Below are 26100 nucleotides of genomic sequence, written 5' to 3' on the forward strand. Positions count from 1 at the left end.
AAAATAGGGTATTTGGTGCTGTGAAATCAGTGGAGAAAGGGAATCCTACTTGGGTATCCAGAAAAGACTGATTTGCTGGGCATGGTAATGCTCAACTTTAATCTAGTGTTCTGGAGGCAGAGGCAAGTAGATCTGTGAGTTCCAGGCCAACCTAATCTATAGTGAGTTCCAGGCCAGCCAGGGCTGCAGAGTGAAGGAGACCATGGCTCAAAAAAAAAAAAAAAAGAAAAAAGAAAAAAAAAAAGGAAGAGAAAATACTGACTTAGTTATTAAGATTGGGTGGTATTTCAGAAACTGGAGGGGGGGGAGAATCAAAATGAACATAATCAGACTCACTTAAAAGAAAAGCCTAAAGTTGAGTGATTAAGATCGGAGGGGCATATGACTTTTAAGCTACAGAAGAAACCCTGTCTCGAAAAACCAAAAAAATAAAATAAAATAAAACTTATTTATATGTAAAATCAGGTGAATTCATGTGTCGGCAACATATATGATTATGAATCCATTTTGTGTCTAGTATTACAAAGATCTAAACTAAAAAGGAAAATCTGAAAATTGCTAATTAGAAAAGTAATTATAAACGTAATGTATAAAAGTTTGTTACTATTAAATTGTTAAAAATGAAGTCAATGATATCCACTGAAATCATTTGCTATTATAAAATCATTCACTCTAAGAGCTAATAGTATTCAGTGAGCCAAGTATTTTTGCACATCACTTCATCTTAACAAGCAACAGTGAAGGGGGTGTTTGTTTTTAATAATATTTTATTTTAAGTCATTAAACATTCATTCAAAGTTAATTTTAATATAGTAGAGTATGAAAAGTTTTTTTTTAATGTGTGTAGGTGTTTTGCCTACATATATATCTGTGCTCTACATATGGCAGTGCCCGTGGGAGGTAAAAGATGGTGTTAGGTCCCCTGGAACTTTAGTTTCAGATAGTTTCTTCTCTAAAAATTGTTCATGCTTTCTTGGTACTCTTAGAAAAAATTTCACATATATTTCTTTTAAGATGTGTTTACTTTTTGTCTGTTTGTATGTATGAATGCCTGTGTGAGTTTTTGTGTGTTACGTTGCAGGTACGTGATGAGGTCAGGGGCCGTCACATCCCCTAGAACTGGAGATACAGACAGTTGTGAGTGGCATGCATGGGTACTGAGGACCAAACTCAGATCTGCTGCAAGAGCAGATCTTCTTTTAACCAGTGAGCCGTGTCTCCAGCCCCCACACTGCACAGTTTTGAACCTGACCCTGCCTATGGAATGAGCCCAATTTCAGCTTCTTGACCTTTCTCACTTCCAGCCACATTGATTTTCTTTCTTTTTGTTAAGGAGTTTTATTTTGAAATTAATAGAAGTAGTTACTAAACTGGGCATGATTGTACACACCTTTAATTTCAGCACTCAGAGAGCAGAGGCAGGTGGATCTCTGTGAGTTCCAGAACAGCTAGAGCTGCATACATAGTGAGATCCTGTCTTAAAAAATAAAATTAAAAAATAATGCAGCCACAGTTAAATTATATATTTCCTTTACCCTCAAAAGAAATCTTCAGGCGGTGGTGGCGCACGCCTTTAATCCCCGGAGGCAGAGGCAGGCGGATCTCTGAGTTTGAGACCAGCCTGGTCTACAAGAGCTAGTTCCAGGACAGGCTCTAGAAACTACAAGGAAACCCTGTCTCAAAAAAAAAAAAAAAAAAAAAAAAAAACAAAAAAAAAGAAATCTTATGTCTTAATAATTAATATTAAAACACATATTTGTGAAAATCTGGATTTTCTTCATGTGCCACAATCAAAACAACTTATCTCAATAAGTTGGACAAAGAAGCAGTTAAGTTAGTTATACAAACCAGACATTAAAGATATTTGAAATACTGTCCTCATAAACATGTCATTTTTAAAAATATTTATTTGTTTGCTTGCTTTTATTTATTTATTTGGCTGGCTGTTTGGTCGATTGGTCGGTCAGTCAGTTGGTCTTTCAAGACAGGGTTTCTCTGTGTAACTTTGAAGCCTGTCCTGGAACTCACTGTATAGAGCAGGCTAGCCTCAAACTCACAGAGATCCACCTGCCTCTGCCTCTTGAATACTGGGATTAAAGGCATGAAGCATCACCACCTAACTGTAAACATGTCATTTTGTTTTGAAAAATATCACTATGTAGATATAATTATGAGTGTAGATAGTTGTTATTTTAAATACATTGGCATAATTAAATAGTACTTTAGTGTCTTGAGTATCCTCAGACCGAGAAGTTTGAGAATTGTCACCAAACAAAACAATTCCAAAGCAGCATACATTGAACTAAGCATCAACTAGAGTAACTTATAACAATACTTCCTGAATGCAGGTGCTTACTTGCTTACATTTGCGGTTTTCCTTATATAATGTATTATAGTTTAAGTCAGAGCTTTACAAGTCATAGCTGTTTATCAAATGTGTACACACTTTAAATGTCTGTATCAGTCTATATTCCCATCAACAGTAGAATTCCCTTTGTTTTACAGCTCATAATCATGGATTTACGTGTTGCATGTGTGTGTGCACACACTTATACATGCATCTGTATGCGTCTGTGTGTCTATAGATATGTGTGTACCACAGCGCATGTGATCAGAAGATAACATTTGGGAATTGATTCTCTCATACCTTGTTGAAGCAGAGTCTCTCTTGATTCTGCTGCCCTGCATACTCCTGTCTCTACCTCTTTGTTCTCCAAAGGAGTTCTGGGATTACAGGTATATGCCACTATATTACATGGGCTCTACAGGTTTTGGATCAAAATCAGTTCAATGGGCTTGCATTACAAGCACTTTTACCTGTTCAACCATTTCACCAGCCCTTGCATTTCCCTTATGATTGGAGTGTTGCTCATTTCTTCATGTACTTGCTGGCCATGTGTCTTCTTTTCAGAAATATCTGTTCAAATAGTTTATCCATTTTTAAATCAAATTATTTGGGATTTTTACTGTTAATGTTGTATGGACAAGATTTAATAATGTACCTGATCCTATGCTGGAATATGTCAATAAATAGGGTTGGGAGTATAGTAACAAGGAAGCTAAACAGTTGTGCCAAAGATTTCCCCTAGCGGTATTAGCTATAGTAGAGCTCCTTAAAAGTGTAAGATGGTAACTGAGGCACAGGTCTGTAATCACTAGAGAAATAATAATTCAGGGACAGAGTGCTTATAATAGCATGAATACACTGTGTACACAAAGAAAATCTTTCATGTCAGTAAACTGACTGGGATAAATAACTACGTATTGAATATTTATTGTAAAGCTTTATGTGCATATTCATTCTCATCTGGATTAACATTTCTGGTAAAAAGACTTTTAGAAATAGTGATAAAATTAAGACATTTAACTCTAAGGTGATATTAACTAACAAATCTTTTTATTTTTTTATTGATTTTTATTGAGCTCTACATTTTTCTCTGCTTCCCTCCCTGCCTCTCCCTTCCCTTTCAACCCTTTCCCCAGTTCCCCATGCCTTCAGTTTACTCAGGAGATCTTGTCTTTTTCTAATTCCCACGTAGATTAGATCCATGTATGTCTCTCTTAGGATCCTCATTGTTGTCTAGGTTCTCCAGGATTGTGATTTATAGGCTGGTTTTCTTTGCTTTATGTTTAAAAACCACTTATGCATGAGTACATGTGATAATTGTCTTTCTGGGTCTGGGTTACCTCACTCAAAATGATGCTTTCTAGCTTCATCCATTTCCTGCAAATTTCAAGATGTTATTTTTTTCTACTTTATAGTACTCCATTGTGTAAATGTACCACATTTTCCTTATCCATTCTTCGATCGAAGGGCATTTAGGTTGATTCCAAGTTCTAGCTATGACAAACAATGCTGCTATGAACATAGTTGAACACATGTCCTTGTGGCACAATTGAGTATCCTTTGGATATACACTCAAACATAGTATTGCTGGGTCTTGAGGAAGGTTGTTTCCTAATTTTCTGAGAAATCTCCACACTGATATCCAAAGGGGCTGTACCAGCTTGCACACCCACCAGCAATGCAGGAGTGTTCCCTTTTCCCCACAACCTCTCCAGCATAAGTTGTCATCAGTGTTTTTGATCTTGGTCATTCTTACAGGTGTAAGATGGAATCTTGTTTTGATTTGTATTTCTCTGATGACTAAGGATGTTGAGCATTTCCTTAAGTGTCTTTCTGCCATTTTAGATTCCTCTGCTGAGAGTTCTCTATGTCTGTACTCCATTTTCCTTTCTTCTTTCTTTCTTTCTTTCTTTCTTTCTTTCTTTCTTTCTTTCTTTCTTTCTTTCTTTCTTTCTTTCTTTCTTTCTTTCTTTATTGTGTATGCACTATTCTGTCTACATGTGTGCCTGCAGGCCAGAAGAGGGCACCAGACCTTATTACAGATGGTTGTGAGCCACCATATGGTTGCTGGGAATTGAACTCAGGACCTTTGGAAGAACAGGCAATGCTCTTAACCGCTGAGCCATTTCTCCAGCCCCCTGTACTCCATTTTCTTACTGGATTATTTGTTCTTTAGATGACCAATTTCTTGAGTTCTTTGTGTGTTTTGGAGATCAGAATATGGGATTGGTGAAGATCTTTTTTCCCATTCTGTAGGCTGTCGTTTTGTCTTGTTGACCGTGTCCTTTGCTTTATAGAAGTTTTCAGTTTCAGGAGGTCCCATTATTAATTGTTTCTCTCAGTGTCTGTGCTGCTGGGGTTATATTTAGGAAGTGGTTCCCTGTGCCAATGTGTTCAAGCGTACTTCCCTCTTTCTCTTCTATAAGGTTCAGTGTGGCTGGCTTTATGTTGAGGTCTTTGATCCATCTGGACTTGAATTTTGTGCATGGTGATAGATATGGATCTATTTTCATTCTTCTACATGTTGATATACAGTTATACCAGCACCATTTGTTAACTATGCTTTTTTCCATTTGATATTTTTTGCTTCTTCAAAAATCAGGTGTTCGATGTTGTATGGATTAATATCTGGGTCTTCTCTTCGGTTCCATTGGTCCTCCTGTCTGTTTTTATGCCAATGCCATGCTGTTTTTAGTATTGTAGCTCTGTAGTAGAGTTTGAAGTCAGGGATTGTGATGCCTCCAGAAATTCTTTTATTGTACAGGATTGTTTTGGCTGTCCTCGGTTTTTTGCTTTTTCATATGAAGTTGAGTACCATTCTTTTGAGGTCTATGAAGAATTTTGCTGGGATTTTAACGGGCATGGCATTGAATCAGTAGATTGCTTTTGGTAAGATTGCCATTTTTACTATATTTACCTACCCAAGAGCATGGAAGATCTTTCCATTTTCTAGTGTCTTCAATTTCTTTCTTCAAAGATTTAAAGTTCTTGTCATACAAGTCTTCCACTTGTTTGGTTAGAGTTACTCAGAGATATTTTATGCTATTTGTGGCTATTGTGAAGGGTGATGTTTCTCTGATTTCTTTCTCAGCCCATTTATCATCTGTGTACAGGATGGCTACTGATTTTTTTTGAGTTAATCTTGTATCCTGCTACATTACTGAAAGAGTTTAGAGGTTTGGGATCACTTATGTAAACTATCGTATCATCAGCAAATAAATAGTGAGAGTGGTTGCTAACAAATGTCAGTGTACGTGGGTGAGTGTAGTTCTACCCTTTCCAGTGTCTGTCCTTTGAGGGAAGGGCTGGGGAGAGAGTTTGTGTGTACCAGTGAATTTAAACTTAGGAGGGCATGGATAAATGGTTGTTTATTTACATGAGCATAGGTATCCAGTGGCTACGCTACTGAAAAAAAAAATGTCTCTCCTTCCCCCTCAGAAACCATTAATTGCATATAATGCTTACAAAATTAACTGCATGTAAGAGGAACCGGGCCTTGTAAGCACCTTGTAAGCACCTCCTCACTTCATGATGGACTGTTGACAAGCTTCATCTTGTACAGTTCTAATGCAGATACTGGGGGCTAAAGAGGTAAAGAATGTAATGGTCATGTTGTGTCTGGAAGCTCTTATATCCTTTCCACTTCCTCTTGGTGTTCACTGAGCCCTGAGGGAATGACACAGGTGTTTCATGTAGGGCTGAGCATTTTAGTAACTTAATCTCAGTATTTTGAACAATTATGAGTCTCTGAAGTAACCACTGCCCATTGCAAAAAGAAGCTTCATTGACCCAAGCTGATAGCGGCAGTAATCTGCTGTCATAAATAAATACTTAGAAGGCACTTTGACAGGTACATCATATCCATTTAGCAAAATCATAGCAGCTTCCTCGCTAAGACCTATGACTTCATCCTTACCACAGCCTTTTTAATGTTTACATTACCAACGTGAATTCCTGCCTGTGGAGCAGGCCTCAAATCCAGTGAAAATAATTGGTTATTCCCATCCCAGTGATGCCGTTATTGCACCAGTGGGGACATTTGCTGGCAGATGAGACTAGCATGCAGGACCCACAGCTAAGTAAGACTGTTGATGGCAATTCTCCCCCAGCAGCCTATGTAGCACCTTCTAGCTCTTAAAACCAAGGCAGCAGAGCGGAAGCTCACCTCCACCTTGATTTGTGTACTACATAGATAATTTTATGTTTAATTATTATTAAATGTGCTTTTGCAGTTAAATTAGCTGGAATAGCAGGTTATTTGTAAATGTGGAGTCTGGAGTTAGAACTGGACCTAATTCCTAGTTTCACCCATGATCTTAGACGTTTTCTGTAATCTCCTATGACCTCAATTTTCTTATCTATAAAGGGGGATGCTTACTGTAGGTTTTGGAGACATAGACTATCTGTTATAGCAACCACTTGCTACATGTGGATATTGAATAATCAAACCATTAACTAATCTGAATTGAGATTAAGTGTAACATATACACTGTTTTAGATGGATTAGCCATGATTACACCAGATGCCAAAAACTTAGATCACCCTCCTCTTTATACTTTGTCATTGTCATTAAAATACATTTTTTAATAATTGGTTACTGTTGAAGTGATAGTATTTTAGGTATATTGTACTAGTTGTCTAGCCTAATATGTTATAAAATGTTAATATACCTATATAGCTTGAATAAAGTTTTATTGGAACAGTCTATCAGTTTATTTTTATGTTGTATATAAGCCTGCTTTTATACTACAAAGTTATGTGGTTATCACAAAACCACCAGGCCTTTAAAACCTAAAACACTTGATTCTCCAGTCTTTAACAAAGTTTGTTGTACCTGCTCTAGCCTGTAAAAGTTCTTTGAATATACTGAATTTTTACAAAATTTGAATTCTTTTTAAAAGTAGGTATGAGCAACCTGGAAATATAATAAAGCAGTATGCTAAACATGATACATGATAATGAGAACATTCAAAAAGTCAAATGCAGATCAGTTATGAAGGGAATAAAACAACTTGTAAAAAAGTGATTTAAAAAATATACTCTTATGTCAAAAAAACAGTTTTTACTACATTTCAAAATTCATACCATTTAAGAATACAGTTGCCCCTCAATCTCTGTCTGATATTGGCGCCTGGACCCCATGTGGATACTAGTCAATTTCTTTAGGTGCTTAAATCCCTTATACTATAAAAAGTTAACTATTTGTAATATCTATCATATATACCCTTCCATACTTTTGTGTCTAAATAATTTACAGTACTTCATAAACTATAAGTGCTGTATAAATAATTCTTATACTATATCATTCAGGGAGTGCTCACAAAAAAGTCTGTACAGGTGTGTTTTATTATTCCCTTGTATGTTTTCAATATGAAGTTGGTTGAATCCATAGATGGGAGACTCACAGGTATGTCAGTCTGACTCTATTTGCAAGTTCTCATGTAGGAAAGCACTTAGATATCATCTACTTGGTTCATTCAAACTATACTTATTGTTTACTCAAATTATAAATATCTATCGGTACAATGCAGCCTGTAACTTGAAGATGAGTGACTATAGTTATGTTTAACCAGACATTTAAGGCTGGGTGTGGTAGTATACAACTATAGTAGAACTGTGCCTATGCTGTAATCTTAGTACTCTGAAGGAAGAGGCTGGAGACTTAGGAATTTGAGGTCATCCTCAGCTATATTTGAGGTCATGGTATGGGATTCCCCTCTGTATGCTGTGAATACCATTGGTGAATAAAGAAACTGGTTTGGCCTGATAGGTTAGAACAGAGCTAGGCTGGGAAAACTAAACTGAATGCTGGGAGAAAGAAGGGCGGAGTCAGAGAGAAGCCATGTATTCCTACCGGAGACAGACGCTAGAACTTCAGTCAGTAAGCCACAGCCACGTGGCCATACACAGATTAATAGAAATGGGTTAAATTAAGACATAAGAGTTAACCAATAAGAAGCTAGAGCTAATGGCCAAGCAGGGATTTAAATAATGTGGTTTATGTGTGATTATTTCGGGGCTGAGCAGCCGGCAACCAACAAGGTCAGCCCGGGTTAAAGGAGACTTATTTCAATAAAACAAAGCACCAAAACCCTACAATATTGTTAATGTTGTTTCTTTTCTGGATACACCTATCTAAATACAGAAACCATGTGCAGTTTTGGGGAAGCTTTTGAAAGGATGATATAAAATTAGCAGGAAGGGAATTAGAAGGCTTTTCCAGAATTTGTATCTTACATTGGTATTTTTATCTTTATTGAATTGTTAAACATACAGTCTGAAATATTTTTTCTTATTGCTTTGAAACTGATCAAATATTCTGCTTTATACAATTGATATATCAGTTTGTTGTACATAGGGTTTATCAGCAATATACTAATCAAACCATTATTTGGTATATAATTTCTCTATTGAAAATGGCAGTGGGTTTTAATTTTATTGCCCCTAGAGCAGCATATTACAATACTTTATTTATACTATAATGTAGGACACATGTGTAAGAGCATAATGTGGTTTTGGAACCAAGCAGACCTTGAATTTTAACTTCATTTACTAATTTAATGTGACCCAGTAGAGTCTGTGTAATGTTGAATTACTATTTATACCTCCATTTTCTCATCTCTAAAAATGTATTTTTAAAGAATAAAGAAAATTACTGTAATTAGCACAAAGTAACCACTCAAATGATAACCTCTCATTGCCACATAATATGCTAAGTTTAAATCAAACTTAAATTTTTTACTTGTCAGTATCATACATTTCATTATGTATTTTACTGACTCCTATCTTTTCAAAAACATAGAAAAATAATAAGTAACATTCTATTTTACTATTTCAGTCAAAGAAAAATAAGAAGAAATCAAAGTCAGATGCAAAAGCAGTGCAAAACAGTTCACGCCATGATGGAAAGGAAGTTGATGAAGGTATTTGAGCAAGGGAAAGGCCTATAGAAAATATTTAAAATTTTTTTTTAACTAAGGTGTGTGGTATATAAGCTGCATTTGTTTCAGTTAATCTTGTATGTAGCTCTTTAATTTCCATAAATTTTAACATAAAGATCTGTGGCGTTAAGAAACACTTTGGTTATCTAAATCATTTAAGCATCCAATGGTGCTTATTCTTTGAATTTATGTTTGCTCAATATTCTGAGCAATTGAGAGGCCATTCATCTTGTCTTTGTTTCCTAAAAATATGGTTTGGAGTTTCCCATTTTTCTTAAATTTACCATTCCAAAAAGGCTGTGTGCAAAATTCTTGAATAAGCCATTTATTATCATACCCTAAACTCATGTATTAGTAGCAGATATAACACTCTCCTTCTACCCAACAGGATAAAAAGAGACAATTCTTTTCTGTCACTTTTCCTAAACCATATGCAAAATTTTTGTTAAAAAACAAAACTAGAATAAAAATAGGTTTTTTGCCTAAAATAACATGAGGTTAGAATAAATTCTTAGAGCAAATTAATATAATCAGCACTCATGGTTTTTAGCTTAATTATCTAAATTTATTATCTCTGCCCCATCCCATATTTTTCCCCCTCAAATCTACAACTTTTTTGTTTTCCCCTTACTGAATAACATTTTTTTTCTCGGGCTATGTCAGGAGCCTGGGAAACTAAAATTAGTCACAGAGAGAAACGACAGCAGCGTAAGCGTGATAAAGTGCTGACTGATTCTGGTTCATTGGATTCAACTATCCCTGGGATAGAAAATACCATCACAGTTACCACCGAGCAACTTACAACTGCATCATTTCCTGTTGGTTCCAAGAAGAATAAAGGTATATTAGTGGAACATAAGAGTGGTACATCAAATCAAACTCCTTTAAGTCAGATGTACAAAATATTATGTCACAATCTATTTTGATCTGCTAACATCATTGTGCTGATATACCCTTCTTCATGAGAGTATTGTGAACCACATCCTGGTTTACCGCATAACAGCAGTGTTATTAATATTGCCTAATGAATGGCTTATTAAATTAAAATTTGCCTTTCTGCCTTGAGTCACATTAGAAAATGTTGTTGCTTCTTTCCCTCGTGTATGTTGCTTTGCCCAGTCCTCTTACATCTCCATTTCTTACTGTAAATAAGACATTGATTAAATGGAATATTTATCACCATTCTGCATGTTGGGCACTTTCATTCCAACATGGAACTAGCATGTTGTGGTTAGTGCAGGTTCTGTCTCTCCACCTCAGTTTTGTTCTTGTTTTGGTTTTGGTTTGGTTCTTGTTTTGTCAATTTTCTAAGTATTGATAAAGCTAGACCAGAACTTCAAAGATGATGGAGCCAGTATCCTTCCTACCAAGAGCTCAGCTGTGCAAACTACCCAGCATTGATAACTACCTTAAGGTAGCACTTTGCACTGCTAACATTTTACCCTAAAGACAACAGTTTGCAAAGTGATGCTGCTCAACTTGATGCAAAGCATTGGTTTATTTCCTTTGTCTTTTGTTAGTGACCTCCCTGTTTTCGATCTCTGGGTTGTTAGCAGATCACCTTCTTAACCTTGCTGTTTTTATGTTTGCTCTTTGTTTGCTAACTTATGAAATTTACTGCCGTAGTACAGCAATGAGTTCTCCTTATCCATTATGCTATCATACAGTATCAATAGTTTTAGTATTTTTGTTGGTGACCCCTTTTTTTCTGATTTGGGCATGCCTGCCTTGCTTGCACCTCTTGTTTCATAGGTGTTTTGAGTTAGTTTGGTTTGGTTTTGTTATATTGTGATAATTATGCTTATTTTGTGCCAGAGATTGGAATTTTTATGTTAGAACATGTAATTCTCATTTTTTGCCATATTTCCTGTTATAATCCCAAATCTGGCAATGCTCTTTTTAAATTGATGTGCTTGCTTCTGGGATTATTCAAAAGGCAGCTCATGTTGAGATGAGGCAAAGTTGAATCCAATTTCAGAGCTCAATTCTCCAGTTCCTACCTGAAAGAACCTTCAGAATTTAGAAGCATTGCAGAATAACAGGCAGTGCTTATAATAATTTATAATTAGGCAGTTTTCCAGGACTCGACATTTTAATTGACTAAAAATGTGATAACTAGACACTCAGTTCCCTGTGGATATGTGAAATACGTTGCAAAATCACTCTTTTTAATGTCAAAACTGGCACTTGAAGGAGCAGTGTATTATAGATAACAATTGTGTGTTCTTCCTGATTTAATGTTCATAGTGGAAATAAATCTTATTTCTATTTCAACCCAGGTGATTCTCATCTAAATGTTCAAGTTAGCAACTTTAAATCGGGAAAAGGAGATTCTGCACTTCAGGGTGAGAGAAATTACATGTAACTTAAACTGAAGGCCCATCAAAATAGAAACTTGCATACATTCTCTTTCCTTACATGGATGATGTTGAAGGAAAGAAAATGGGTTAAAGTTAATTTTTAATTTCTATATTAATATAATCATAGCCTAGAGATTTTAAAAATGGAAAAGGATGCTCACTCACACTCTGGTTTTGATATGTTCTAGCTCCTTCCCTTCCTGTATATAAAAACATTCAGTAATAATTTATGTGCAATTTTGTTTCTTGCTTGTAGCATTTAAACCAATACAGAAGGATCTTTGTTGGACATGATTATAATATGCGCATACTTGGGATAAGAAGACTTTACTCTGTATCTTAAGAAAATGTAGCTCTTTATAAATTTTAACTGCTTCCTTGATGGTATCAAATATTTTGTGATAAATGAATATAGTTTAAAGTTATTGGGTGCTTAACAAACAAAAATAACCTAATTCGCTCATTTCTTGTCGCTGAAGCAAGCAGAACATTATGGTGGCCTAAAGCAGAAAGAAAAGCAGCCTTCCCATCTTAGGCTTGTTCTTGACACTTCCTTAATGTCCAAGCCTCTCAATCCTGGCTGCACATCTAGGAAGCTAAAGCACCACACACAGCCTTCCTCAGAGTCCTCACTTTGATTGGTCTGGGCCGGTCCATAGAGTCTATTTAAATTTCTTAGTTGATTCTGACATGCTGTCATTACACGTAGTATAATATACAAAGGTGTATTTAAGGAAAGAATGTCTAACTAAGAAGTCATTTCATAGTGGGTGAGTATTGAGAATATACTAGAATACATATTTTGTCAGTTTGCCATTGAGAACGTCACTAGTATGCATGTTACATTTTAATCGTCTGTCGACTTTTAAATTAAGAAGTCAGGTGTTGTGGTGCATGCTTGTAATCCCAGCACTATAGAAACAGAGGTAGGAGAACCATGAGACATCTAGGAGCTACATAGTGAGATCCTAGCTCAGAAACAAGCTTTAAAGGGGATCTGTGGTAACCATGTGAGAACTGTTCAGTTTACTTTTTTCATACTCGGGCTATGTAAAGGACAATAAGAAGGGAGAGAGAGGACAAAGCATAAGCCAAGTTGTCATAGAAACTTGAAAATGCCCCGGTTTTTCTTTCTTTCTTTCTTTTTTTTACAAGAAATCATTTATCTTTTTAATCTTTACTTTCTTTTCTTTAAGTTTCTTCGGGATTGAATGAAAATCTTACTGTCAATGGAGGAGGCTGGACTGAAAAGTCTGTGAAACTCTCCTCACAGATGAGCGCAGGGGAGGAGAAGTGGAACTCTGTTCCACCTGCTTCTGCAAGCAAGAGGAAAACAGAGCCGTCTGCTTGGACTCAAGACCCTGCTGATGCCAATGCCAATGGGAAAGACTGGGGAAGGAACTGGAGTGATCGTTCAATATTTTCTGGCATTGGTAAGGACTCTTAGGGGAAAAGTTAATTTAAAATTAATCTGATACATCTTGGATTTTTCAAGATTGGTGACGGAAAGCAGGCCATCGATAGAAATAGGCATGGTAGTGCGTGTGCGTGCCTGCAGTCACAGGACTTGGAAGGTGGAAGCTGAAGGATCAGGAGGTCATCTTGAGCTGCGTAATGAGTTAGAGGATAGCCTGGGTTGTGAGATCCTGTCGTCCCCCAAAAAAGGAAGAAGAAATACTAGTTCTGCCTCTATGCATAGAATAGAGCAAGTGGAAACTAACACAAATAACATCATTTACTCTTTATATACTGTTTTTACATTCTCTGTCGCATTTGTTCCTCAGTATGGCTGATGTAATTATATATTCTTAGTTATTCATAAATGTAATATGTGAGTAGATGTGATAGATTTTAGTCGTTTTATTGAGTGTAAATAAAAAGTAAATAAAATACTAGGCAAGTTTGTAGCATCCATTTTTTATAGTCTATAAAAATGCCTATTAGAATTATCTTTTCCATGGATTTACATGGCAAAAATTAGTAGTTCCCCTATTGAGAGCCATTGTGTTTTAAGCAACATGTGCTTATATGTTATAGGAAAAGAAATCTTTATTAAATATGAAAAGCAGCAAATAGGTAAAGGGAAATATGTCATCACACCACCCAGTGGCAGCTGTAATTAGCCTTTGTATTTATGGGCTTTTTTTCTCTACTATGTATGGTTTTTGGTTTTAACATAAACTGAATTGGATGTGCATTTTTTTTTTCTTTTTTGGTTTTTCGAGACAGAGAACATGAATGTGTTCATATTGTCAGTTACTCTCATACCTTCATCCTCAGTGTAAATGCCTATTGATCATTTTTTACTTATCAAATTGGGCTTTTTTTTAGTCTTTTCTGATTTGATAAGCGAAAAATACATGAATTATTTAGTTGACTTTATTTTAATATTTATGTCAGATTGCTCAGGAACACTCTACGATTAAATTTTGTGAATCAATTGATCCTGTTCTGTTTTTTTTTTTTTAATGATCATTTTTTTTTGATTTATTTCATTTCTGGTTTTTATCTATCCATGTTCTTTGGCATTTGTCCAATGGCTTTATGCTCTTTTGTTGACTTTTTAAATTGAATTGTAATTCCTCATATAGTAAATTAATTTTTTCTCTTCTTTTGGGGGTATGGTTTTGGCTTTGTCAGACAAGTCTGGTCTGGAACTCAAGGACAGTTATGCCCTTTAAGTGTTGAAAATACAGTTGTGAGCCTCAGTGCCCTGCTTGGACATACAGTTTTTTTTCTATTTTATTTATGGTGGGTAGTTTTGATAACTTAGCTTAATATGAGAAATACTGGATACCAGAAAGTTAGTTTGCAAGAAAAAACATAACCTCCTCTCTTACTCTTAGCTTTCCAGTCCTTTCCAAAAACTAACGCCCTCGGGAAGCAAACTCCAACTCATTCACTAACATCGTTGTTCCAAGTCTGTTCTCCTCTCCTCACTGTGAGGTCCAGAAACTGTGGAAACACCAAAGTCTGTTTACAAAGGTGGTCCCTAAATCCATACCATCATTTTCAACAGAGAAAGTGTCTCATATTATAGAAGATCAGGTTTTATGGAACAGTGTTGGGAATACTGATCTTGTAATATATTTCTAGTTTACTTACAGAAGCTAATGTAGTTTCACTGTTAGAACATAGATTAGGTGGTGTTTGCCTAGTGTTGTAACAGATAAAGCAGCCAGTTATATGGATGGCCTTCACTAGCTGGATTCAAGATTCTTTTGAAATTGGGAAAAAAAAAAACTGTATTAAACTAAGTTTGCATTGGATTGTTGAGGAAAGGCAGGTATGACTGATTGTGCATGAGGAGGTGTGTGTGTGCTCCTTAGAATACAGTCAATGTCTAGTAAAAGGGCACCTTAAAAATGCATGTTAGGTGATTTGTCATTGTGTGGCCATGTACTTAAACTAAGACACCTCATAGGGTCACAGTATATTGACCTATTGACCTAAATGTTCTGTTTTCAGAGAAATATCTTGAAAATAATAATAATAAAAAAAGCAGCCGGGCGGTGGTGGCGCACGCCTTTAATCCCAGCACTCGGGAGGCAGAGGCAGGCGGATCTCTGAGTTCGAGGCCAGCCTGGTCTACAAGAGCTAGTTCCAGGACAGGCTGTAGAAACTACAGGGAAACCCTGTCTCGGGAAAAAAAAAAAAAAAAGTAGCATGACAAAATAGAATAAGGATAGACTAGTTCAGACAGACCTATTAGGAGTTTGTGGACATTTATTTATGTAATCCAAATATACCTCGTATTTAAGTAATTGTCAAGATTGTAATGTATGTCAGCTACCAAGTTTGGTGCCTCTAAAGTAGTTGCTTAAATTATGATAGTTAATGACATAGTTTATAAAATGGAAAGAGTAGGCTTAGAAACTGACTAACTGACTTTAAGTTCTAGTTATAGCTAAGTAGTATTAGCAAATGATTTGCTAGCTCTAAAACAGCCTAGCAGAGTTGATGGAAGGATTAGAACTCGGTGTCTAGGAAAACCACCTACATAGTAGACACTCAGTAAATAATAGCTATTGCTATATTATTGGTTCTCATTTTTAAAATAATCTCTAAATATTGCTATCATAGTTTTAAATCTGTACATCTTTCAAGTTTTGTTGCAAATTGAAGGTTGCAAGTGACGTTCTTTATTTTGCCAGCTGCTTGGTCTAGTGTGGCTAGGGGGATGAGTGCCTCTTCACAGAACTCTGCTTCTTTTGTACCTCTCACATTTAACTCGCCTCTGCTGTCTAATATATGAAATAGCAAAGATCTTTACGTTGTAGGGAACACCAATGACCTTATGTGCCAGTGACTTAGATTCTGTGACTTAGATCTACCACTGGCAATTTACTAGCCTAAATATTCCAGAAGGCCTTCTCCTTTAGAATAGTGATTCTCGACCTTCCTAATGCTGCAACCCTTTAATACAATTTCTCATGTTGTGGTGACCCCGACCATAAAATTATTTTCATTGCTACTTCATAACTGTAATTTTATGAATCGTAATGTAAACAGTCTGTTTTCCAGTGGTCTTAGGTGACCCCTGGAAAAGGTCATTTGACACACAACCCCAAGGGTTCTAACTCACAGGTTGAGAATCACTTGGCTAGGACCATGCTCTTGTTACTAGTGCACCCACCAAACTTCTGGTTGAATCTGCCATATTTCTATTTATTTGTTTCTCATTATGAGTTTTAAGTGAGCCTTTCAGATAATATGAACACACATACTCAATAATGTTTTAGGACCTGTTGATTCAGAGTATACACTATTAGTGATATTGTCAATCCAGCATCATTTAAATGGATAAGTCTTTTATTAATCAGCAGAAGCTATATATGTTAACCAAATATTACATAAGTGGGGGGCCCTTTTCATTTACACTACTTGAGTCACATAGGTTCCATGAGCTTCATTTACTGATGATGTTATTTCATGGTGTCTGGAACACTAGCCTAGAATGGGGACAGCAGACTCTTCCTGTTAAAGCTAATAGTGAGTAGTATAGGTTTTATAGGCCATACCTTCTCTGTTACAGCTATCAACTCAACTGTGCCATGATAATGGCAAGAGAGCAACCAGAGATAATACTTAGGCAAATGAGTGTTTCTGACTTCAAAACACTAGTCATTTGATTTTTTTTCAACCAAGTAAAAATATGAAATTCTGACCAGATGTGGTTACACATACCAGGGCTTGGAAGGCAGAGGCAGGCAAATCTCTGTGGGTTTAAGGCCAGCTGGTCTACAGAGCAAATTCCAGGACAGAGAGGGTTGTTATACTAAGGAATCCTGTCTCAAGGAGAAAAAAACAAATATATATGAAGTTCTTCTTAGTTCATGAACCAGTCAAAAATCAGTGGTTAGACTTGGCCTACAAGGTACAGTTTGCTAACTCATGATCAACCACATTTCATTTTCAGGAGTACAAGTTAATTGCTTCCTTCATTTGATAACTATACAACACACATACATAGATTTTAAGAAAGCAGTAGGGGCTACTGAAGATGTTTATATTTATGCAGCTGAGTGCCTAATATGCTAAATAGTACCACATTTGTTGAGTAGTCTACTAAATTTTACATTAGAAGATAGTACTATTTTGAGTATATAATGAGACATTAATCATTAGTGAAATGCTAACAAGCTCATCTGAAGCAAGTAGAAATGCATAAATTAGTGAAGACTGAAGGGGAAAGGGATCATTAGTTTTATTTACACTAACCAGGGACCTGTGCTTCCTAACCATTTTTTTCCTATCAGTAAGGAGCTCTGAATCCAAAGTGAATATAAGAGTTGCATAAGGACTCTTATACGTGTGAAATTCTGATACAAAAGGTCTTTTGTGTATGTGTCTCTGTGCACCTGATAGAATGCTTTCATTTGCATTTTCAATTAATTTGTAGCCATAGAACAATGGGTTTTGACCTTACTTGCATGGACTGTTATGCCCCAAAATATATTCAGATTTTTACATAAAGTTCTGGGCATTGGCGTTGGGCCACCGCTGCTTTTATGAGGTTCCTAAGAGACCTTGTGATGCCCCACCTTCCCCACCTCTCCTTCTCACTCTTCCTCTACTGTAGCTGACGTAACTCTCTGAACGTGGGACAACTCTTGTCTCTGACTTTTGACTTTTCTGTCTCACCTTTCTGATTAAGTTTGTTTCTTTAACTTTCTCTGGTCTAAAACATTTTCTAATCGTTTTTCTGAGTTCTCAGGATATGTGCATATGTTGAAACGAAGCACCTAGCTAGCATCACAACTTTGTCTTTTACTGCTTACCTTTAAGAAAAATGGAGCTGTTTTTCAACATTTTAACATTTGCAGACAAAAATTAGACTCTGGTTGGTATGAGTGGTGGTGTTGGATTAGATCTAATTATTATCAAACCTAATTTAAAATTGCCCTCAAGTTTACTTTTCCTTTTAAGTTAACACTTTTGCTATGTCTAAAATTTTCCTTTTAGGAGAAATAAAGTCCATGTGCAAAGTATAGATCTATTGTTATGAAACATCCTTAGGAAAACCCATTTTTAATTTTATTGCATTCATTTTTCATTTAAGGGTCTACTGCTGAGCCAGTTTCTCAGTCTACCACTTCTGATTATCAGTGGGATGTTAGCCGTAATCAGCCCTATATCGATGATGAATGGTCTGGGTTAAGTATGTCCTTTTAAATTTTTTTCAGTTACTTTCTGCAGAATTTTCTTTGTAACACCCTGAATTCATGCTTTATGTCTTAATTTTAATCCTAATTTCTACTCTTTCAAGGTCATAGTAATATAATCTGACACTAGCTATACTACCTGGAATTTGATTCTGGATACCTATGGGATTAAATCTAACTTTCCATTATGACTGAGGCAGTCTTTCTTATAGTTCTGAAGGACTAATTTTTAAATTTTTCTGTTTTAAATGAATAATTCTATTTCTCTAGTTTTGTTATAAAAGAAGGAATGGACTCTATAGCAGTGGCTTTGAGTTATTTGTGTGCACATTTTTGTGCTAGTAGACAACCACTTTCACAGCCCCATTTCCAATGAAAACATACCTTTAAAAGAGAATCATCTCAGTGGTGGTGGCTGCACATGCTTTTAATGCCAGAATTCAAGAGGCAGAGACAGATGGAGAGACCAGCCTGGGCTGCACAGAGAAACCCTGCCTTGAAAACAAGAAAAAAGCTGGGCAGTGGTGGCGCATGCCTTTAATCCCAGCACTTGGGAGGCAGAGGCAGGTGGATCTCTGAGTTCAAGGCCAGCCTGGTCTACAGCATGAGTTCCAAGACAGGCTCCAAAGTTACACAGAGAAACCCTGTCTCGAAAAACCAAAAATTAAAAAAATAATAATAATAAATAAATTTAAAAGAAAGATAAAGCAAGCTTGGCATTGTGGAATGAGCAATTCTGCCAGGAGGCAGAGGCAAGGCCGAGTCTGGTCTGTGTAGGTGGGAGTTTGAGCCAGACAAGGCTATATACAAGACTGTCTGAAAAATAAAGTAAGAAAGGGAAAAATAGTATGGTCTTCACATTGAAAAGCTCACCATCTTCATTTTAAATTATCGACTTTCTACGCCCCACCCCCCCAGTCCAATTTTCAGAATTTATTCTTTCCTCTAAATTTTCTTTTTGCTGCATTCTTTCCTATCTTGTATATATTCCATCATTTTGATCTGTTTTAGAAAAGAAAGTATAGATTTCATGTTCTTATGTAAAAGTTTAATTAATTTTTAAAATTATCTTCTGAATTTTTTTACTTTGACCTTATTTTAATTTTTTGTGTTGAAACCTCCTGAAAGAGAACTTGATTACTCTTGAATGTATGATGCTTTTTTTTTTCTTTGTTGGGGGGTCGGGATTCTGACAGAATAACCCTGGATAGCCTAGAAATCATAGTGATCCGCCTACTGTGCTTCCCAAGTGCTAGGATTAAAGGCGTGCACCATCGTCCAGTGTTGCAGTTCTTTACGGAGTGTTTCGTGTAGTGGTGGTGAAAGGCTGTCTGCCCGGGACTGGTCTCAGGTTTCTGCTCATTATCACCTCACTTAGTACTTAAAACAGTTGTATTAAGCAGACACTATTCTCCCTCACGCTTTTCAGATAATGAAAGTGAAGCAAAGGAAGTCTCTTTCTGCAGGCCACACAAACAGCTAGTTAAAGGATGGGTCAGGCCTTGCTGTCTTGGTCCCCCATTCTCTAACTCCTGGGTGTACAGTCACAATGACATGGAGGTGAGCTTTGTAACACAGTGGCTGAAGCGGAGTCCTTACACATTTACGGATATTAGGTTAGAAAGAGAGAGATGCCCGTGTCTGAAGATTAACATAAGAGGGAAGACTGTTTATTTTGTTCTTTGTCATATTGGTGTCTTTTTTAGACATGGTCTCACTTTGTAGCCTGGCTGACTTAAAACTCTCAGTCTTAGATCTCTCAGATTACAGGTGTGTACCACCATGTCCAGCTAAGGATGCTTGTTTGGAAAATTTAGTTTTAATCCTGGGTCTAAAATTCAGTATTCCATGTTTTGAGCTTTATCATTTGTTTTGGAATCTATATTGAACTGTAAAACAGAACAGAATCCGTTCTGTCTACTTTTTGAATCGTTTTGGGAAAACTCTATAAGTTATAATGTATCAAGTTGTATACAGATGCAAAAGAATGGGTTTTAAAGAGAAATTGTCTATGCTGCTTTTAAGAAAAATAATCATCTCTTCATTGCAGAACTAGGAAAGCAGCAGTAAGGAATCTGAGCTGCTGAGAGTAAAGACCACTGAGCCAGCAGCTACAGGCTGTCCTGCTAGACATTTTACCTTACCTGTACAATGGTTTTCTAATATGAAAACTATTATTGGCTGCTTAGAAAAGGAAAATTACATGTATTAGATCCTTAAAGCCAGATGTGTTTGACAAGATGTTTTGGAGGGTTAAGAGCACTTGCCTCCAACACTTACAACCCGAGTTTGATCCCTAAAACCCACATGATGGCAGAGAACTAGTTCATTTCATTTCTACATATGTACACACACAAATGAATAAATAGATAAGTGTTAATCTTATGGGTTTGGTCCTGGCGGGTCTAGAGAGATGGCTCAGGGACTCAGTTCCAGCACCCACATGATTGCTCACAACTATCTGTTACTCCAGTTCCAAGGGATCTGATACCCTTTTCTGGCCTTCATGGGCATGGCACTCATGGTATACACGATGCAGGTAAACACACATTACATAAAATTAAACTGTAGAAAAAATTGGTGTCTCACACTCTTTATCCCAGCACTCGTGAGGCAGAGGCAGGTGGATCTGTTTAAGTTTGAGGCCAACCTGACAGCCAGTACTATATAGAAGAAACCCTGTCTCAAAAAGCAGAACAAAACATTTATATGCATATAATATGTGGGCTTCACTCATTACATACCTAATGCATGTGGGGGTCGATAAGTATAATCCCAGTACTTGGGATGAAGCACACAAAGAAGCAGGATCAGGAATTCAAGATCTTTCTTGACTACATGGTGTCGAGTTCAAGGCTAACCTGAACTGCTTGAGACTCTATTGTAAGAGAAATTCTATATATACATACATTCATATACACACATACACACATATATATAATCAAGAATTTTTATGTTTACATATATATTTTAAATATATAAAATCAAGAACACATCTTCAAGTTTGCTGTGCCGTATTGACAGCCTTCTACATCCAAAATTTATTTTTTGTTTTGTCTGAATTTTGTTTTTGTGTATATGTGTGTGTATCATCTTTAATGTGGTTTTGGTTTGGATTTTTGTTTTTGGGGGGGTTGTATTCGTTGAATTTAATTATTACACCTGAGTTTATAGAATGCATTGTTTGGTGTATTGTGCTTGCTTCTAATATCAGTTTGTCACAAATTAAAATCAACAATCTCTTAACAACTGTATCATTGTGGGGCAACACCTAGTCATTACTCGGTCCATAAGGCAGCATGCTTCAGTGGTCCCAATCTGCTGCTTGGAATGTTCTGGAGAGCCACTGGTCTCCAATCCATAGTAAAAGTTTAGAAACCTGGGGTCTGCTGTGACCAAAAAGACCACCACCAGCAGCAATGGGGCAAATTAACTTGATGGCAAGAGGGAAGCCAAGTGAGAAATAGACTACCCAGTGGAGGATTGTATGGAGAATAACCTACTGTTTACAGAAGTTTTCTGATAGAAATAGCTGATCTCTTGCCAGATCTCTATAAGTTTGAAGCCAGTCTGATCTACATAGTGAGTTCCAGGTCAGTCAGGGCTACACAGAAAAAGAAACCCTATCTCAAAAAAGATAGCTGATTGAATCTAGCAGTTCTTTCTTGAACCCAAAACATTATTTCACGAGCAGATTAAATGAAGAAAAAATTCCTTACCCATATAATATATACATATGTGTGTATACATACATGCATATTTTAATACAGCTCTGTATTAAAAGGCATTGGCAGACTCGTGTTTAATAAATGAATAAGACTACACTATGAATCATTTTCAAGAAAACTATGTTTAAGAAGTTCATTAGGGCAGGAGATATAACTCATTGGTAGAGTTCTTGCCTAGCATGCTCAGAGCCATGTTCAAATTCCATCACTACCAAAACAGATAAAAACTACATATTTTATTAACACATTAAACCTATGAATCTTAAGCATTATTGAAAAATCTCTGGATAATAATGTTTGGATTTGGGTTATTAAATTATTAAGTAGTTTATTCAACCCCAGTTAATTAAAAAATTAATCTATTTAGTAGAGAGAAAAATAGCATAGGGTTTTATGTAGTCAGGACAGATTTATGTTTCTGTTAATGTTTTTACAGAAATTGAACCAGAGGGTACAGTTGTTTCCCAAACTTGAATTCACTAAGTATTAAACTAGATTTTTGTTCCTCCCCACATATCCTATAGTATTCTCTAAGGAGATGAGCATGTGTTAGTATGCTGCATAGCTGTCTAAACTCTTTGTTCTTTATAGTTTCTTTCCTGGCAGACAGTCTTAGAGACATGGCTAATGGATAGGTTTACAGAGCTTTTCATCAATGAGTTTCCTCACAGTGATACTCTTAACATTTGAAATCCTCTAGCAATATCATTAGCAAATGCTGGTATAATATGAGCAGTTGACTCTAGACATCTGCTGGATCTGTTTGTGCTTATAAAAATGACTCTATTTAAGATATATCAACTATTATATATTATTGGAGTTGGAATGTAGTCATTGTAGGACATTTGCCTGTTATGGGCAAGGCACTGAGTTGAATCCTTAGCATTTAAAATAAAAAGAAGTATATCTCATGGAGATTTCTCCAAAATCCATCCATTTTAACTGATTTTAATGTCACATTGATAGTTCACACAGTGGCTGCCCTTGTTGAGCATTTACTGCATTTACATCATCCTGTCAGAACTGCACGAAATTGGTGTAGAGTCCCTTAAGATTAAGAAATTTAGCCAGGTAGGGTGGTGCATGTCTCAAAAAAAAAAGAAAAGAAAAAGAAAAAAAAGCCGGATTTGGTGGTGAATGCCTCTTATCCCAGCACTTGGAGGCAGAAGTAAACATATCTGAATTTGAGGCCAACCTAGTCTACAGTGTGAGCCAAGGATACACAGAAAAGTCCTGTCTTGAATAAAAAGAAAAGAAAAAGAAAGACGAAAGGGGGAGGGGGCTTTGACCAGTTACATCACATTAAGTGATAAAGGGTTATTAATGGACATTTGTTTCACAACACATCCCGTGTTCTTAACCTCTGAATTAGTACTCTGAAGAACTGACCGAACATCATCATACCCATCTGCTTGTGATACGTGATAATAAATTTTGAGCATACTTCACACTTGTAATCACTTGTTGCTCATTTTCCTGACTAAAAGTTCTGCTTATTTTTTAAGTCTTCTATCATCTTGAGACTTAGCCCAACCCCACCGTTCTGTTTTTCCACAGTCCTCTGGTAGAATGTGCCACTCTTTTCTTAGGTTTACACATTTCCACTGAATAGTTAGACCATTAGCTGCATAGTGGCTTCTGCACACTTATTTGTTTTTAACTATTGAACCTACTTAATGTGGTTCTGCTGCATGGTTAGAGCTTAATAAGGAACTGCCCCATGAGTAGATAAACTTCAATTCTGAGAAGATATACTTACTATTGATATGTGTCTTTCTCACATAAATTTGTGATCATAATGGGCAAAAGGTTTTGTGTTTTGGCTTTTCTTTGTTTTGTTTTTTGTTTGTTATTTTCTGTGAGTGTTCTCTCAGATCATTGTTTGGTCTTCTCAAATGTGTGTTATAACTTTTATGAAGATCTGTGAGTATCTTTCCTGTAAAAAGTAAAAACTAACTTTTTACTTTTGGAAACTTTTTACTTTTGGAACTTTTTACTTGGAAAACTAAAATAACAGTAAGCATAAAATAGGCAAATTTGTCTCCTTGATCCTAAAATACATCCTAGTCTCGTTGGGCATTACACTAGGAACTGGACACCAGGACAGATTAGAAATCCCAGAAGCAGTGTCATACATATAGCTTAGTATTTAGTAGTAGTAGTAGTAGTAGCATTAAGAAATTATGGGAAATTATTGGACTTCTTTCAGTTACAATGCTAGGAAAGGAAGACTTGTGACCATTTGGGAGTAAAGTTAACCTCTGTCATCTTAAACAGACTTGGCTGTGAGCAGATACTGTAAGAGTGTGTGTGGGAGTGGATGTTTGCAGGGAGGAGAGGGAGCATCCACTCTGGGAATCGCTTCACCAAGGAAGCTTGCCGGCTTGTGCACTGACAGTGGTGCTTCCTAGTAAAGTGTCAGTGCTCCTGGGGAGACAGGCAGGAGAGATTGGCTGCCTAAAGCCCTGCAAGTGACTCGAATACTTCTAGAGTCATCAGTAACTATCACAAGAGGAAAGAGGGCTGGAGAGATGGCTCAGTGGTTAAGAGCATTGCCTGCTCTTCCAAAGGTCCTGAGTTCAATTCCCAGCAACCACATGGTGGCTCACAGCCATCTGTAATGAGGTCTGGCGCCCTCTTCTGGCCTGCAGGCATACAAGCAGACAGAATATTGTATACATAATAAATAAATAAATATAAAAAAAGAAGAGGAAAGAAAGCAGTTTGTTGTGATTTGGTGAAGTTGAAGAGGCTAAATCTTAAAGAGCTTATAAAGATGGGAGAAAGTGTGTTATAAGATGACCGGAGGGTATAGAATTTTGGTACTACGATTAAAGCTTAATTCTGTGCCCTAGAAAACAAATTGATTACAAAAATATGACCAGACCTTAGGCTAGGTTAAAGACGGACATAGGGAAAAGTGCAGATTTAGAAGACTGACAAAGGGGAGTGACATTAATAACTAATAAGTGTGTCTCGCGGATCTAAAAGTTTAGCTTAATCTTGTGCCTAACAACATTTGGACAAAGGCTATCACATTTCCACTTTTTGCTAGCTCTTAAAATATGCCCAGGGGGTGGAAGAATGGTTTAAAATTACAACTTAATTCAACATAAAGGATTTTTAGTGTTTGAATTTTAGCTTTTGGCAGAATGACAGATAACTAATTCACATTGTTAACTTCTAGATGGTTTGTCTTCTGCTGACCCCAGCTCAGACTGGAATGCACCAGCAGAGGAGTGGGGGAACTGGGTAGATGAAGAAAGAGCTTCACTTCTGAAGTCCCAGGAACCTATCCCTAATGATCAAAGAGTAAGTATAAGGAATTAAGAGATGATTATTTGTTAAAGAGACTGAGGACTGCCAGGAATCGGTGGCACACACCTTTAATCCCATCTCTTGAAAGGCAGATGCAGGCAGATCTCTGTAAATTCAAGGGCAGCCTGGTCTATAGAGTGAATTCCAGAACAAGCAGGACTGACTGTTACATGTGTCAACATGGGGTGGGGGGAGTTTAGACCACAGAGGCAGAGACAATTGAGTCTCAGGAAGGAAGAGGTATTGAACAATATAAGACAGCAGAATGGTTAGGGACATTAGGCCTGAAGATTGTCACTGTATTTACTTCCTGAGAATTTAGATCATTTTCATTGCAGATTTTGGAATCAGGGTTAGGGGTATAACTGTAATAGAGCATGTGCTTAGCACGTACAATGCCCTGGGTTCAATCTTCATCCAAAAGAAAAATCGTGAACCAACAACCATATTTCAGAAAATTGAGTGCTTAAGAGGTTAGTGTTGGGGACTGGGGTGATGGCTCAAGGGTTAAAATCATTGGCTGCTCTTAACAGAGGACCAGATTTGATTCCCAATACCTACATTGTGGCTCACAACCATCTGTAACTCCAATCCCCAAGGTATCTAACACCTCAGGCACCAAACACATCATCTGGTGCACAGACAGGCAAAACATCATACACATAACTTTTTTTTTCCAGAGAGAAGTACTAGCAAGTAAAAAGTTCAGAGGAAGAACTAGGTAGATAGGACTGGAGGAGA

General features: G+C 36.7%; 1 protein-coding gene across 2 annotated transcripts in view; it reads left to right on the top strand.

Moving 5' to 3' along the window:
• The window catches only part of Mtdh (metadherin), a 54883-nt gene that overhangs the window by 19350 nt on the left and 9433 nt on the right, over nucleotides 1–26100 (top strand). Inside the window, exons 3-8 of one of the 2 annotated variants that reach the window (XM_038342018.2) lie at nucleotides 9186–9270; nucleotides 9952–10128; nucleotides 11568–11633; nucleotides 12845–13081; nucleotides 18211–18309; nucleotides 25229–25353. In XM_038342018.2, the coding sequence (XP_038197946.1) occupies nucleotides 9186–9270; nucleotides 9952–10128; nucleotides 11568–11633; nucleotides 12845–13081; nucleotides 18211–18309; nucleotides 25229–25353 (789 nt within the window). The remainder of the gene's footprint in view (nucleotides 1–9185; nucleotides 9271–9951; nucleotides 10129–11567; nucleotides 11634–12844; nucleotides 13082–18210; nucleotides 18310–25228; nucleotides 25354–26100) is intronic. The other variant, XM_038342019.2, reaches the window with a different exon arrangement.

This window comes from Arvicola amphibius, chromosome 9 (genome assembly GCF_903992535.2).
Source record: "Arvicola amphibius chromosome 9, mArvAmp1.2, whole genome shotgun sequence".
NCBI classification, from domain to species: domain Eukaryota; kingdom Metazoa; phylum Chordata; class Mammalia; order Rodentia; family Cricetidae; genus Arvicola; species Arvicola amphibius.